The 17,015-nt window shown below is 46.6% G+C and overlaps 1 protein-coding gene across 1 annotated transcript; it reads right to left on the reverse strand.

Moving 5' to 3' along the window:
* Positions 1-9,746: 9,746 nt before the first annotated feature.
* Positions 9,747-11,952, reverse strand: LOC124648506 (probable serine/threonine-protein kinase PBL7). Its single transcript, XM_047188263.1, has 7 exons — positions 11,849-11,952; positions 11,497-11,765; positions 11,005-11,186; positions 10,925-10,957; positions 10,698-10,887; positions 10,192-10,583; positions 9,747-10,049 (listed from the first exon to the last, which is right to left on the reverse strand). Exons 1-7 carry the CDS (start codon positions 11,950-11,952, stop codon positions 9,747-9,749), a joined length of 1,473 nt encoding a protein of 490 aa, XP_047044219.1.
* Positions 11,953-17,015: the final 5,063 nt, after the last annotated feature.

The following is a 17,015-nucleotide window of genomic DNA, read 5'->3' on the forward strand; positions in this document are numbered from 1 at the left end:
AGACATTGATATATTTTCCATAATTATTTGGTTAAACTTAGTAGGATTTAATTTTTTACTAATCTTATATGTCCTACATTTTGGGAGGGGTGGAGTATAAGACATTTTGACAGTTCAAATTAAACTGCCAAAACATCTTATAATTGGGAAAGGAGGTACTAGTTAGCACATGTTCAGGAAACATGTAATGCTTAGTTAGTAGCAGTGTTAAGATCTAATGACTCTTGATGCCATATCATATCTCATATTGACTTATTTTCGGCACTTGCCATACAAAGTACTACATTTTTATGCGTGATTAAGCATATTGTCAAATAATTAGCACAAGTAATTGATGCACTCCTTCTGTCCTAATCCTAAAGCAAGTCATGTTGAAGTACTCCCTTAAGTTTCTATGTTCCGACACATTTTAGTTGTAGATACATCAATTTTAGCATGAAGTAATATGGATCGGAGGGAGCACTTGGTTTAGATATGCCTGATTTTTTTCTGGAAACTCAATTCGGCTCCCGGGTGCATATGCTCTCTCTACGAAAAAACACTGTTAAAAAATTAGGCCGATTCAGCGATTACTAGGCCGATTAATCGCTACCAGGGGCATGACCATGTCAATTACCATTAATCTCTTGTGTTAATCCTTTAGCCCGATTAATCGTACCGAAAGTCCGATTACTAGGTATTTTCCCGATTAACTACTACACTTGGTCAAAAAAGTTATAAATTTTTCAATGCATATAGCTAGTACAGGCGCTGCCCCTCCCCAATAAAGTAGGTTTTGCAAAGCTCCCGCTTGATTGCAGCCTCCAACAGCTCGAATTCCGTTGTTGCCAACTAGTTCCTTGCCCTCCCAGACCAGTTACTCTCAGTTGCCTAGATACAGGAGCTCGACCACCTTGAGTAGCTCGTGCAGGAGCTCAAGGGCGCCTTCGATAGGTTAGGTGGTTGAGGTGTAAGAGGGGTCGTACCCTAGCTAGGTAGGTGGTGGGAGAAGATAAACTTCAGAGGTGAGAGGATAAGATGTGGAAGAAAGAAACACAGCTTCGACTAGTGGATCTTGATTCGCTCGTGACCTTGAAGATTAGGTCACGGAGGAGAAGCATACATGTTTTTCTGGGATTTTAGGCTCTAGAGAAGTAGGGCCAGACATATAGAGGCTCATATACTATTTTTTTTTATATAAACTGTTTTTTACGTGCTAATTTGTGTAGGTTAGATCGATTAATAGCTAAGCGATTAAATCAGTTAATCATCCGAATTCCGATTAATCGCTAGTCCCAAGCCGACCGAGTATTTAACGATTACCGATTTCCTTACCATTGCAAAAAACCATATTTCGGACTATCAAAAAAAATTGAGATTTTTTTTACATGATATATGTGGGTTCATCAAGTTTTGCGAAAAAGCGATAATTTTTATGGTCTATGTAAAAAAGAGAAAATTTATCTTGTGAAAAGCCTTAAATTTATCACCGAATTTTGTCATTTTGACACATGGCACATGACAAGTCGATTTTTCATGAAACAACTTTGTTAGCGTGTAACACATGAACATGTACATTCGATTTTATTTAAAAAATCTAACATTTTAAAATATGTTTAAAACGTATTTCAAAATAAAGGGAGCATATGCTCCCATGTGTCAAAACATCACTCCCTGATTTTTTCCTTTGCAATGAGCCCATCTTTTCGAAAGCGTAATGAGATTTTGTTTATCATCATGGATTCAGTTATACATAGGTTTATTAATGCACAACCGATGTGAGATAACGCTTGAGATCATAAGGAGGAGAAACATCTAGATAGATAGGAGCGTCATACACCCATATATGGTTCGTTCGGTGGCAGATGAGAGGGGAGTCTTATTAGACTTTAGTAATGAATGTCCCTTTGAACATGAACCTTTTTAATCTTCGTCTTTGGATCCTTTTAAACATCTATTCCTTCGCCATTTGACCTCTCTTTCTCTTTTTGTAGTTGCCAAATTTACTGTTATCTTCTCGCATCGCCTCACCGACAAAGAGAACAAGGACTGAATGAAATAACCCTAAATGATAAGCAACAACGGGAAATACATTTCAAGCTGAACCAAACGGGGTGCTCCTTTGGATCCCTCGATTTCCTGGAGCCCTATATAGGAACCGTTGGTTGCTTGCTTGGTAGATCTTCAAGGCGCGAGCATTCTTATCATAGTATCGATGTTGTCAGTGACACCAATCGCTTTTACTAGCTTTTTTTAAGAATATATGAAGTACGCAATGTCACTGGCAGATTTAAAGACATGACATGAAAGAAGTTCTTTTCCTCGCTTCAACGTTGATTAAATCATGTAGACATGTATCAACCAGTGTTTGGAGGAAATTTATCATGTGTGATTTTATAAATATTGTGTACAATAGCTAAGTGAAAAACAATAAAACATACTACCTCGTTTCTTTAATACAAAGTACTCCCTCCATCCCAAAATACAAGGCATACAAGATTAGTCAAAAGTCAACATCTTCTAAGTTTGACCAAGTTTAGTTTATATACAAAATTTTGAACATCTAGAATATTAAATCAATGCCAATAGGTTCACCATAAAGCATATTTTCTCAATATCTCTATTAATATTGTAGACAGTGATATATTTTCCATAATTATTTGGTTAAACTTAGTAGGATTTAACTTTTGACTAAAACATCTTATAATTGGGATAGGAGGTACTAGTTAGCACATGTTTAGGAAACATGTAATGCTTAGTTACAAGCAGTGTTAAGATCCTCACACTAATGATTTGATGCGATATCATATCTCATGTTGACTTATTGTCGGTACTTGCCATACAGAGTACTACATTTTTATGTGTGATTAGGCATAGTGACAATTAATTAGCGCAAGTAATTGATGCACTCCTTCTGTCCTAATTAATCCTAATGCAAGTCATGTTGAAGTACTTCCTTGAGTTTCCATGTTCCGACTGATCTATCCAACATATATGATTAGTGCATACGAGTCAATTTCAACATGGTATAAAAAACTCAAATGTGAGAGGAAAAGGAGTGTTAAGAATAAATACGCATATCACATCTTTTTTGCTTTTAGTCTCACACGGTAAACCACAGGTCAGCACTAGTGGGTTAGGAAAGAAACACATGAAAGGCAATCTCATCAATTCGTGTATATCCATCTTTCTCCAACCACACCGCTCCTGCTTTCTGGCAACACACATCGCTTTGATATGTGCTTTTGTTGTTCCAACGCATTGTATCCACACAATGTAGCAACGGGCACTTTGAAGATGTCACGTCCAAGACCAACGGGCACTTTTTGAAGATGTCACGTCCAAGACAAACGGGAGTATATATCAATACTATGCATGCATGTATCTAAACTGGAGTACTACTATAGGGGTAGGAGCAAGTACATTTTGAATTTGAACGGAAAGAGTACGTACGAGTTCCAGTGATATTATATTTGTTAGCTTATGGGGATCGAAGAGGTCGGTTTCTCTCTCTGTACAAGTTTTATACTTATATGCATTGCATGTGCATTGTCTCGCGCAATGCGTCGTGACTGGGAGGCAGGGACGTGGCAACCCGCCGCGCATGGAGCAACGGGAAAATGACGGTGCAGGGGGCATTGTGCCGCACGGCCGCTCTCACATATTCCATTTGTCAGTGGGTACTGGGTAGTGACAAGTTCGCACATGGAGTTGTTCTCTTGGGTCGCAATAGTACCCAGTACTATTTTTGTTTGTATATTATTCGGATTTTGAATTTTGAATCGGGTCTGGCATCTTGCTACCATTGGAAGATTCTTCAGACCTTGGCCTGATTGATTAACAGAATAAATAGATGAAATATTAGCAGAGGATATATACCAAGATCTGCAAAGAATATCCATCCAATTCGGATAATCACAGCTCACAGGCTTCCTGCTCTTCAGAAAAAGGAAAAAAAGGAGATAATCACATGGTTCAGTTCATTACTTAATTGCTAGTTGCAGCGCATCTGAACTGCTACTAGCACTTCAATCTTCTCCAACATCTTTCTTCGATAGATTAGGTGGATATAGTACTGATCTAGCCCAATAATTAGCTTAGGCCATTATTATGTTCTCCAAAAATGAATTAGAGTAGATAAAGCAATTCTCATAAATTAGGATCACATGGAGCTAGTGGCCATGTGCTCCAGCTTTCAGTGGGTGCATATGCCATCACATGAGCGAACCGGCCTCCAATTAAGCACGGCATTGACCATCACTGGTTCCCAAGGATGCATATCAACATGTGAAGAGCATAATTAGCTGCATTAATCTGCAACATACAGCGTACTTGTGCACCGTAAAGAGGAGTACGAATGTCTATTGAATGGGAGCTGCGAGAACACGAGGAAACAAGGAGAATCCTATGCAAACTCTCCTTGAGATAGCAGGATGTGAGTGATCTCCATCACTGTACTGCTGTCCTCTGATCATGTTAGTGCTAGATAAACCCAGGAGATCCTATGCAAGCTCGGATAGCAAGATGTGAATGACCTCCATAAGTGTTCATACTACTAGATGAAGGCAGGAGATATTAATTTTGCCTTGTGACTTGTTAAGCCCATCACCTCCTCCCAAACTCCCTGTGTCGCCTCACCCGTGGTGTCGTGGGGGCTGAAACCCTAATCGCCATAGGCCCTCCAGCCGTAGGGCCACAGGGCCCGCTCCCAAAGGAGCGGGTTCTTCTGGCAGTCCTGTGCAGGCGACGGACGGAGGATCTCGGGCGGCGGCTAGCATGAACGTGGTGGACGACGCTGTCGGAGTTGGTGGCTAACGAGGGGAACCTTGACAATGTCCATGGATGATGGACTTAGGGTTCCAGGGAAAAGAAGTGCACTAATGGTTTCGTCTGCTGGTCAGACAACCAAGGCAATCCGATAATATATTAATTATAAGTCAAAGTCGCCGTAATACTAGAGTAAAATCTAGGGTTACAACAAAGGTTTGCTCCTCCTAGCCTTTATATAGGAGGCTAAGTCCCGGAGTCCAGTTCGATGTGGTTTGCAATTGTTTATACAAGGCTATGTTTATGTCAGCTCGTCTGATGGGTCTTTCCGTATTCGATACGCTTTGGCTCCTACGCTTCAGTTGCCTTCGTCTTCTGGTCTCATGGGCTTCTCCCGAATACGTACCAGGGTTACATGCCCAATAAGGCATACCCATGTCATCAGTGGCGGTGCAACCGGCCGCTCCTCGGCTCCTCCAGTCTGCGGGGTGTAGGGTGCTCGCTCGACGAGGTCGTCTGGCGTGATCTTGTTGGTCGGTGGTCGATCTGGAACGGCCGTGTTGCTCCTGCTACTTCTGTGTTGCTGGTGGACTATTGGTGGTTGCTCCTATCAGCGCGGTGTAGGGAGGAGCTATCTTTGATCTGGTGTAGGATGGTTAGGTTATCTTTCCTCCAATTATGGTTTTTTGGAGGTGTGGAGTCAGGTTTGGCTGACGGTGAGGGATCTGTAGGTGGCCGGCCCGATGTGCAGGCTCCTGGATGGAGTTCTCGAGGCAGATCCGAGTGAAAACTTTGCTCTTGGTGTTTGCCGGAGCTGGTGAGGCTCCAACATCTACCTTGGAGGGAAACCTTAGATCTATGGATCGGATGATGGCGGTGACCCTACGTCGTTTCTCCAATGGGGCCATCATCCTTGGAGTTGTGCATTAGACAGAGGGACCAGTCGGTTGGCTTTGGTTGTGTAGGGTGTCGTGTGGTGGCTTGCGTGGCAACGACGACGGTGACGAGTGAAGGTTTGGTTGCAGCAAGGTTTTGTTAGTCGGCTTCTTGTTGTGGCGTGTCCGACTCGTCTTCATGTTGGTCTCCCTCTGTTGTGAAGTTGGAGCTACTGCCTCGAGCGGCGAGTGACGACGACATGCGTTGTGTGGTGGCCTGGTCTCGAAGAACTTCATCGACACGAGTCCTGCACATCTCCTCTTCCGAGCTCATCTTCAGAGTCAGAGCTACCAATCTTCGGTGCAAGGGTCATATGTTTGGCACAGGACAAAGTGGACTTCATGAGGCCACTTCGATGAGTCTCTCTTGGTGGTTGTTTCTTCGTGAAGTCGGAGTCTATGGCTCGTGGAGGAGTGATGACGATGATGCCTCTGAGCAACCATGCTGACCCTCGTGTTTTGCGGCGTGTATGGGGTGCGTGTTTGGTAGCTAGGGTAATTGTGCATGCCCTCGCCACTGGCATGTTCCATGACTGCAGGCTAGGTTGTTTGTACCCGTTTTTGCCTAGTTTTCCGCTAATTAAGGGCATCTCCAACGGGGCGACGCAAACGGTTGTTGATCGGGTCGAAAATGTGTTAGGTACCACTTCTAGTGGGGCAACGCATCGTGACCGGGCCGTCCGCAGCGACGCAAACCCGGCGCATATTTGCGCCTGGAATGCGTCGCGGTGGACGCTGCGCGGACACCCCAAGTGACCGCTCGCTTCTCCACCGGGCCCGCCTGGCAGCGAGCCTGTATCGAGGGCATCGCTTCTGCGGTCAGCGCTTCCGCGTATGCGCCGCAGCCTCGCCATCAATGTCGCGGCTGCCTCTTCTGCGCGTGCACTGGCGGGCGGCGGCTGGGCTTCTGCACTACCTTCAATGGCATCGTTTCCCGTGCGCGTCCGGCCTTAAAAGTCCACCGACATCATTCTTGCCATCGCCCACACCTCCACTCCCACCACCACCGCCGCGCGCAGCCGCAACACCACGGGGAAGAAGAAGAATGACTTCGAGGCGTCCGACAGCGGCACCAAGAAGTTCAAGCGGCCGCACAGGGTACCTCTTCCCGTCAGCGTGGGGCGGATGATGCACGCGAACTGGATGCCGTGCGACGCCTGGGGGGAACGTGCACATGCCTGGCGGCTGGCTGCTCAACTACTGTCGGGTGCCCGTCCCGCCCGTGCCTGCGCGCGAGCCAGATAGGAGCGCCGAGATCCGGCGAAGGAGGCGGTACCTCCCCCTGGACCTCCGTGCCGATCCTGCCTACACCATCGACTCCGACAGCTGGCGCATCTATCTCGAGTCCGAGAAAGATCCGAGGAGGAGGACGGGCTTCATGGGCGACAGGGACTTCCCCTTTGACCGGCCGCCGGCGCCTCGTCGTCGAAGACGGCAGGCGCAGATGCCTGCACAGGACGACCACGACGACGACGACGGCAACGACGACGAGGACTACAACGAGGCGCTGGTGTACCACAACGAGGAGGCCAAGGACGACAGCGACGACTACGTCACGTGCATTTTCCAAAAATGGCAGTTGGCCATGGCGGAGGGCCGGGAGTTTGAGTACCCGGGCAACATGACGGACGACGAGATCGCGAGGCTCGGTGTCCTCGTCTCGGAGGTGGACCGACCTGTGCAGCCGCCGCTGCCCCGGTACGCCACCGGCATCACGCCGCCGGGCGTCACGGAGGAAGAAGCCCTACGATTGGCGCTACAGGACTCGGCCACACCACCGGTTCAACCGCCGCCTCCACCTCCGCCGTACAACCCGTGGGGGCCTCCACCTCCGGCTTGGGCTCCTCCACCTCCGCCACAGACCTGGGCTCCTCCACCTCCACCTCCACCACATGCCTGGGATCCTCCACCTCCACCACCGCCGGCGGTACCGGTGTATGTTCCGCCGCTTCCCAATTGGCCATGGGCGGTACCGAAGCTCGTCGTGATCGACAGTGACAAGGAGAACCAGTAGGCGCATGCGTTCTTAGGGTTTTTATTTTCCTTTCTTTTATTATTAAATTATTTTTTAATGTTATAAAAAATGGAAAACCGAGAAAAAATGCGTCGTGCCGCTGGAGCCACCCCCGACGCAAACAGACGCGCGATCAATTTCGACCATTTGGACCGACGCAAACGAACGCGCCCAGACATTTTCGGACGCTACGTCGCCCCCATTGGAGATGCTCTAACCGACCAATCTCTGCCGCTTAATTAATGAAAATGACAAATCTTTTGCCCTCTTTTAAAATTAATATTTTTTGTCTTGTGGTTCAGAAGTCAAAACATTGCCTCTTGAACTGAAAAAACTGAAAGGTATCGTATATTTTTGTTGTTGTTGGAAGTTTTCGTTGTACTCCAGAATGCTGTTCAACGAACAAGAAAGAAGAGAGAGATACAACTGGTGCAATGGCTACCACAAGGGCCGCGACGTCGACGGTGACCTCTTTGTTTGCTTCTTGCTCCAGCTTTGATGGCAGACAGCTGCGGTGAGGCGTCCTTCTTTGTGCAGCTGCCACGTAGTTTTCCATCCCTCCTCTCTGGCTTTCCAGCAGGCAGCTGCGACATCAAGAGCAGGGAAAATAAATCGATCATGGGCCGAGCCAGTTTTGAGTTTTGACATCTCGCCTGACGGCCACAACAAATCCACGAACTGGCTGGGCCGTGGGCCGTCTGGATGCTTAACGCAACGCAGGACTTCGTGGCTTAGGCCCAGCCTCCGCACAGCCGTGCTCGTCGCTCCGGCGTCGTGAACTCGTGGTCGTGGGCGAGGGCGACCGCGGCCGCCTCTCGGCCGCCGGGCGCCGGCAGGTGACCAGCTCAGCTGCCCGCCCGCTCCCCGCTCGCTGCCCGACCAGAGGCGCCGGGATTCACTGGCTGCGCTTTTCCTCCCGGAGCTCCACTGCGTGCCGAGTTTGGCACTGGCAGCGATCAGGGATCAGCCATGGCCGTGCGCGGCTGCTCCTCCAGGCGCCCCCGGTGGATGGGATTATTTACCATTTCCGTCCCTCCGTCCTTCTTGCTTCGCCGCCCGGGCAGGTGCGTTCAGATTCCTCCTGCTGTACCTGTACACTGTACTGTACCCAGTGCAAGCTTCGATTTGGTACTAGAAGAAGAAATGCCATAGTTGTGGCCTGAACCAAACTGATGCCTGCATTAGTTCCGGACCAGTGGTTGCTTGAATCGAATTGATCGATTCTTGCCCTAGTTGACCGTATTGGATTGTTGGCAGTCCACCAGATTGCATTACACAATTACGTGCTCAGTTTTTTTATATGAATACACTACTGGTCAAACATTTAAAGAGGCACTTTTTTTTTATATGGGTACTAGAAAACTACTGATCCTGATATTTATCGGTCGCCTCTAGATGCTACTGGCTCTGCAACTGTTGATGTGGGAGCATCCCAGATCCAGTTTAAGTACCTCTCTTACTGAAATCTTTTCCCTTTCTACTTCATTCTTAAACGGAAAGGCTAATATTTAAGGTGGAGCTTTTCTTTTTTGCGATGTAATATTTAGGATTAGCTATTATTACCGATCCAGTTTAAGAGTAAGAACATGGTTACGACAAATTCTGTTTCCGTGGAAGGCGGTGAAAGAGTTTTGCGCCACGATTAGGCATTGTTGGGCCTAGTGTGGCTGTAGTGGTTGGTCTGCCATTTCATCTCATTTTTATCATGTCCAATAGGCAATCATTTGACACTAGTTCTATCTTAATTTTGGTCATCTTCGTGCAGGTGAAATCATCGAATGTCCATAATCGCATTCTACCATCAATTACTGGCTCAACTTTCGCACCAGGATATCTCTTGCTGCTGAAAATTTGTTATGCCTAATAAAAAACTTAGGCTGATCTCATTCAAGAATGCCATATGTTGTTACATTCTTCCTATATGTGCTGTACATCACAACAGAAGTTAGAGATACCATACAAATTTCGCGTCTCCTCCATCTGGTACCTCTACAAACCTTGCTGGCTTGATTCACCATCTGCTCGTCTCAGAATTCACTTCAGCTAACCATCTATTCACTTTTGCTGCAACTTTTTTCACCTAATTCAGGTTCTCTTAGGCTAAATTCTCTGTCGAAAAAGGGACCTGATATAGGTTGCGGTTCAATATCATCTGGAGGATCATAGTTTGGGTCGGCGAGAAATGTAAGGGCCGTCACCACATCACTAATTAGCGGGCGACTGGTTGCTTCTTCTTGTAGACACATTGACGAGATTGCAAGTGCCTGGTTTAGACCCTTCAGGGGGAACTTGTTGTCAAGCAGTGGATCAGCCATCTTGATGAACTTCTTCTTATCCTTGAAGAGTGGAGCTGCCTGCAGATATATGACACTTAGAAATGCAGCATCTTATTCACAGTATGGCAATCTTATATATCTGAAGTATGAACTATTTACTTGGTTACGATTTAGTATGTCTCCTAAGTGAAAATCTCAGTCAACTAAATGTAAATCTCACCCAGTGGACAAGAATCTGTTCGCGAGTCGGTTTTGTGGTGTCGATTGCTCGCCTCCCAGTGATGAGCTCCAGGAGAACCACACCAAAGCAATATATGTCCGACATCTTTGTTAGCTTGCCACTCATGGCGTACTCGGGAGCGCAGTATCCGTATGTGCCCATCACCCTTGTGGTGACATGACTTTTGTCGCCAACTGGACCAAGCTTTGCCAGGCCAAAATCTGCTAACTTTGCATTGAAGCTCCCATCCAAGAGAATATTTGATGCCTTAAGATCACGGTATATCACTGGTGGATTGGCTACCTCATGCAAGTACTCGAGGCCTCTGGCAGCACCAACCGCAATCTTCATCCGTGTATGCCAGGACAGCGGCTGAGATTTTGGAGTGAGATCTGCAAAATTCAAGTACCAAATGGGTATTACTTGCAAATTCGCAGTCGTAATTTCTGATCATCCAATTCTATTGAATATGATTGAAGACCAATAACATTATCATTCTATATTACCTAGAAGATGATCTTGCACCGAACCGAGTGGCATATACTCATACACTAGAATCTTCTGGTCACATTCGGTGCAGTACCCAAGCAAGGTGACAAGATTTGGGTGATGAAGAAGGCTAAGCATCAGCACCTCGACGAGGAACTCACGGTTTCCCTGCAACCCATCCTTGTCCAGCTGCTTAACAGCTATGACCTAGGTATGTACATAATTTACACCGGAAACGTGTTACTGTTGTATGTAGTACAACATCTTGGGGTGCCAACTTAATGAAACATAGAATGGGAAGCTAGGAGAAGGAATTTTTATTACTTCCATGGTCTCCGAAATGTATCCTCTATACACTCTTCCGAAGCCACCTTCTCCCAGGAGATTCTCCGGGCTGAAAGAATTGGTCGCATCTGACAATTGACCAAATGTAAATACCCTGCTAGGAATGTTGTGGTTGCCGATCCGTAATATCTCCCCTGCTGCAGCCCTGGCCTTGGGACTATCTGCGTTTAACACCTTTGCTCAGTTAGAAATGCTCACTCAATCTGCTTTCATTGTTCAAACATGAATTAATTCAGATATTACAAATTTGATGGGAAATTGGGTCCAAGAAGAGGGCGATCAAACTCCCTGAGCAATACTAATTTGGTGCTGCTACATGTGTGAACAAATAATTGTCACCCTCAGATTTTGGATGGAATATTTAAATGATCTTGACACATATATCTGGGTTGTGCAAATATTCACTATTGATCTACATTGGTGATTTAGTTTCTCGAAAAAGATGGATAATAAGATGATGGAAGGCATTACTTGCGAGTGAAATTTCTTTCACAAGGCTTGCCAACTGATCGTTCTTGGCTTTCTTCTTTCTCCAAATCCTGGTCTTGAGCCACCTTTTTTTGTCTGTCTCAGAGCTCGTCGCCCCGTTCTTCCTCTTCTTCTTTGTCTCTGATGTCAATGGCTCCTCTGCTTCTTGTGCTGTCTTGCCACAGAAGCCACGCCCCCATTTCCTCTTTGTTTTCTTTGTCTCCGATGTTGATGTTTCTTGCCCAGCCTCCCTCTTCTTTCTGCCACATACTCTGCGGATCCATGAACAACAGCACGTGCAGCTTGGGAGGCTGCGGATCCACGAACAGCAACACTTGCAGCTCGGGAGGCTCACGCGGCTGCATCTCCTGGCACAAACACCGCGCACCCACGAGCAACAGCACCCCATCGAATTGCTGGATCGACGCGAGAGTGGGCGAGCACTCTCGTGTCGATCATTACGATCGGCTGAGTAGAATTTTCGCCAGCGGGAAGTAGCGGCAAGAGGCAGAAGAATGCAAACACTTGTTGTCTCGTTTACCTGCTCAACAACCGCAGGTTTCCTCCCACTCCTTTCTTTGTGAATGGGAAAGTCTCTCTTTCTCTTGGACGCTTGGGTGATGAAAGGTCTCAAGCCAAGAAGCCATATTTGGTATGGTTTTTCTCCTAATTGTTATTAGTTTTAGTACTATTGGTTTTGCCACACCCTTAATTTTCGCATGCTAAATAGGAGTTTGTTCTCACCCATTGGCTGATAATGAGTTGAGGCATGCAGCCCATATATAGCACCATATCTGGAGAAACATTTCGTTGTGCATTATTCATGGGCTCTTATTATAATTGCATCAAACACAGTGACCACACGTCATGTTTATTATCAAGCTAAGGGGTGCATGCATGCATGCCTAAGCAACATGCGAGTATGGAGAGTTATAGCCTAGCACCGACTGGCCCTCCAGCCGGCAGATCGCTGGCAGCTGCGCTGCGACCTGCCTCGCCCTAGCGACCACCTCCTGGCGGGCTGACTGTCCTTGTCCCTCCTGTTGTGGCACGGTCTCACCAAGCTTATGTTGGGCTGGCTGCAGGTCATGTTGGCCATGGTGGAAGATGCTATGCCATGCGGAAAAGTTTGGCCGGGGTGGTATGACCCTGGTTGTTGCTGCTGTGGAAACGTTTGGCTGGGGCGGTACGACCCTGGCTGTTGCTGCGGAAAAGTTTCGCTGGGAAGGTACCACTCTGGCTCTTGCTGCTGCTGAGAAGTTTGGCTGGGAACGTACCACCCTGGCCCTTGCTTCTGTGGAAAAGTCTGGCCGGGATACCATCCTTGCCCTTGCTGCTGCGGAAAAGTTTGTCCGGGAAGGTACCATCCTTGCTCGTGCTGCTGCGGAAAAGTCTGGCCGGGAAGGTACCATCCTTGCCCGTGCTGCGGTGGAAAAGTCTGGCCGGGAAGGTACCATCCTTGCCCTTGCTGCTGCGGAAAAGTCTGGCCGGGGTGGCCAGGAAGGCACCACCCTTGCCCTTGCTGCTGCGGAGAAGTTTCACTATGCTGGAACAACCCTTGTACTTGCTGATGTTGCTGCTGCTGCTGCTTCCAGCTTTGTTCTTGTTGTACATCTCCTTGTTGTTCCTTGTCCGTGCCGGGGTAGTATGATCCTCCTCCGAGTGGAACCACGGCTTGATGCTCGTACTGACTACGATCTGGTGGATGGCGGCGGCACGACACTCGCGGCTAATGTCCCGGAGCTGTTGGCAGCAGTGCGCCTGCACCCACTTGGCGATGAGAGCTTGTGGAGAGAGGAAGAAGGGCCTCCGAGCGGCCAACTGGTTGTCCACGACCCGCCGGCACGAGTCAAGTGAGCTCTGCTGGAGCTGAAGTTTGCATGGCAGCTGCAGGATGTTATCCCCTTCAGCAGCGGAGAGGGCCACGAGGACCAAGAGGACTGCCGCGGAGAAGGCCAATTTAGCCATTTGTGTGGACTGCTAATGAAATAAACTCTTGTTTGTAGAGCTCGGTGCTCTTGGTGAGGAGATTGTGGAGAGTCGCTGGGTTTTTATATGAACGAGCTGAAGGTTCAGGACCTTGGTAGTCTGCACGGCAATGTTGGTTTACATTAAGAAGAAATCCGAGAAGAACAAAATAAGTTGTAGAAGTGCAGTTGTGCAATGCTTCCAAGAGTTATAAGGTAGACAGGATTTGGAGCTTGCAAAACAGAATTTTGGACTGTTTGCCAATGCTATGTAATCGGTTTAACCGTGCAAAATTACACCTGACGTACACCTAGAAAACCTTATCAGGATAGCTTTCGCATTAGAGTTTTATAGATTGTTCTAGCGTCATATTTGGAGAAGTGTGCACATTTGTATTGATCTATTTCTCATTATCCACGAAAGACGTTTGTAGTTCTCCAATTAATGTGTCTTTTAATTATTATTACTTATGCAAAACGTCTTCTCAAAAGTGTCATGTACTTTCGATTTTCAGGTAACACAAATCCATGCCATGAGTCACAGCTTGCCACACAATATCTATCCATGCTACTAGGGTGTCAAGCGGCGTCTCGCAAAAGCGAAGTTACGGCAAAACGTGTGACTAAATCTGATCGAAATTAATGCATGGTCAGTGAAAAAATTTCGCCGCATCCCGCGCCGCTTGCAAGCCTACATGCTACTATAACCCGAATATCAATTCACGCTGTGCCGCGGCAAACCAAAATTGGCGCCCATTTCCTCTGAAAAGAGTTGGTCCAATTTGTCCACGCAGAGCAAAAACTCAATCAAATATCTTTGTTAAGTCTATCTACAATTCTGCATACAGGAATGTTGGAGAAAATTAAAGCCAAATAGTTTGATTTCCATCCGAGCTTGAATTTTTTCCAAACGGCTCGATTAATGCAGATCTTTTAATCAACCCAACCAGGGGAAAATTTCGCACAAGGATCCCTGGCTACCCGTAGATGGATTGGTTCCCCTCTATTCTTGGGATACTTCTTATTTCTTTATGAAGATTTGTTTTTTGTGTGTGTTGGTTTTTGGACGAAAATCATGTACATGCATATTGGAAGTTTGGAACCGAGAAACATACAATATTCATGTCTATTGGATTGTTGTGTTGCATGCAAGAAAATTCTGAACATTATAAAAATGTAAATGCAATACTTGCTTGATGACACTGCAGTTTTCCTAATCTTGATGTTTTCTTTGTTTTCTTGCATAAACAGAACCGTAAAAGATAGTAATGAACAATGTATTTGGTGTTAAAAACGAGTCTTTACCAACATAATCTTGTTCCTAGAAATTAATAAGAAAAATACAATGGAACATTTTAATCTTGATGATGTCTTTGCTTTCTTGCATAAACAGAACCGTAAAAGATAGCAATGAACAATGTATTTGTTGTTAAAAACGAGTCATTAACAACATAATCTTGTTCCTAGGAAATTAATAAGAAAAATACAATGGAACATTTTACACTGAACGAAATGAAGCGTCGGAGAGCATGTGTAATGGATATTTCTTGGCCCAGGTCCAATTTAACATAATGTTGTGGAAAATAGATAATCAAAGAATTATGTATTAATTATATACTCCCTCAACCCATAATAAGTGTGCAGGGCTTTAGTTTAATTTACTCTAAATTTGAATTAAAGCTCCGATAGCGCCCATGATAGGCCCGAGACGCCACGTATATGTAGAATGGGATATTCATAGATAATAGTCACATGCTCCTAGTGCCGGGGTCCTTGGGAGAAGGATATCACCGCAGGGAGCAGGGCAGTGGCGCAACGCGCATCGGAGCATGGCGACATAGAAAATAATTAGATTGTGTGGAAGTTGATGGTCCAGTTCATTTGCTTGGGGAATGCCACACCATGTTTTTATTCTCCGGCTGCCGGTTGGAGTTAGGGTACATCCTAGTGCCACCGCCACCATGGCCAGAGCCACTAAAACGACCACCACCTCTATCTCCCATCAATGATGGTCTATATTGAGGCAAAGGGAGATCTCATCTAGGAGTCAACGAAACAACTAGCGCAAAGGACCAAGAATCACCACCAACTTTCCCCTTCCAACAAGAACTCACAACTGGAGGTTTTTCTTTTACTGGAGTAACCCTAGATCTTGATAAAAAAAATGAGAAAAGAGAGACTGCAAATGGAGAGCACGGCCTGGGTTGGAAAAAATAGCTATGTCCGCGGATGGGCCACGCCCCTGAAAATACGATACCCTCTGTTAGAACATCGAACGCTCACCCACTCCAGGAATGGCTTTGTTTGTTTGACTCTACGTCATCGTCCTAGCCCTAGAAAACCCGTTTCCCAACCACCGTTTCGATTGCAACAATGCCACCAGATATTCTGGTGATAGAGGAGAATTCTAGCTGAGTAACTCTGGAATTCTAGGGAGGCCCTGCCTGAATCACCTCACCAATACGAAGGGAACGTGAATCCACCACACACTCAAACTCATTGAGCAACATCACCCACCCCACATCATGCCTAAGCACCGGAATTCCATCACGAAAATGAACTCGATCAGGGTGTCGCAAAGATCCAGACGCAAAGGTAACACACCAACTTGTCACCCGAGAGGTTGAGGCAATAAAACTAACAAATCGCCGGGAGACTCACCACCCGTTGTATCCTTATCTCCCTCAGTTGTAGCATCACGCGTCGATGAGTGGACACAATGATCCACCCTCCCATCCGCCAGCACAAGAAATCGATCAACCTCATGAAGCGAGAAAGAAGCGATTACGATGGAGGCTTTTTGCCGCCACAACATCCAGCCTTGCTTGAAACCTTCTCGCCACTGCCCAAAGCCGCATCACCTCCTCCTGGTTACACGCTTTCCGATTCCAGCAAAAGAATAGGCCTCGCACCAATCTCCACCATGTAGGAAGCCAACATATGCTCGATGGACAACCTCTCCCTCTCCTCCGACGAAGCCAGGCAAGCCCTCAAGATGAGAATTCAGCGCCTCCACTTCTCCACAAGATAGAAGTCCTCATGCAAGGAGTAACCTCCCTGACGGCTCCCCACATGCCCGCACACATGATCTGCTCCCAAAGGATCCACCATTTCCACCCACCGCCACCGAGATCTCGGGGGAAGGTGCAATGACGGTGGACGAGCAGCGGCCATGAGGAGAGAGCGTATGTGTTATCACAAAGGAGAGAGCGCCGGCATGTGTGTCATACGCCAGGAGTGTAATCCGGCCACACCAATCCAGTCACCCCTTCTCCAGGACTTTCTCCACCTGGTGGATAAACAGCCGGCGATGGAGTTTGAGTGTAGCTGTTGGAAATAATTGCACTGGAATTGTTCAATCGTTGTCGCTCGCATGCACCTTGATAACAATATTACATGTTGATGCAAAGTCATTTTATGTTGCTATTTCTCGCCGGTTGATGCATGTATCAACTATCGACCTTGTTTGATCCTTGAGATATAAACACTTTGAACTGAATAATGCAATAAACACGACCGTGGTAAAAAAAATTGAACAGTGCTGGCCTTATAACA

The sequence above is a fragment of the Lolium rigidum genome, chromosome 4 (assembly GCF_022539505.1).
Source record: "Lolium rigidum isolate FL_2022 chromosome 4, APGP_CSIRO_Lrig_0.1, whole genome shotgun sequence".
Lineage (NCBI taxonomy): Eukaryota > Viridiplantae > Streptophyta > Magnoliopsida > Poales > Poaceae > Lolium > Lolium rigidum.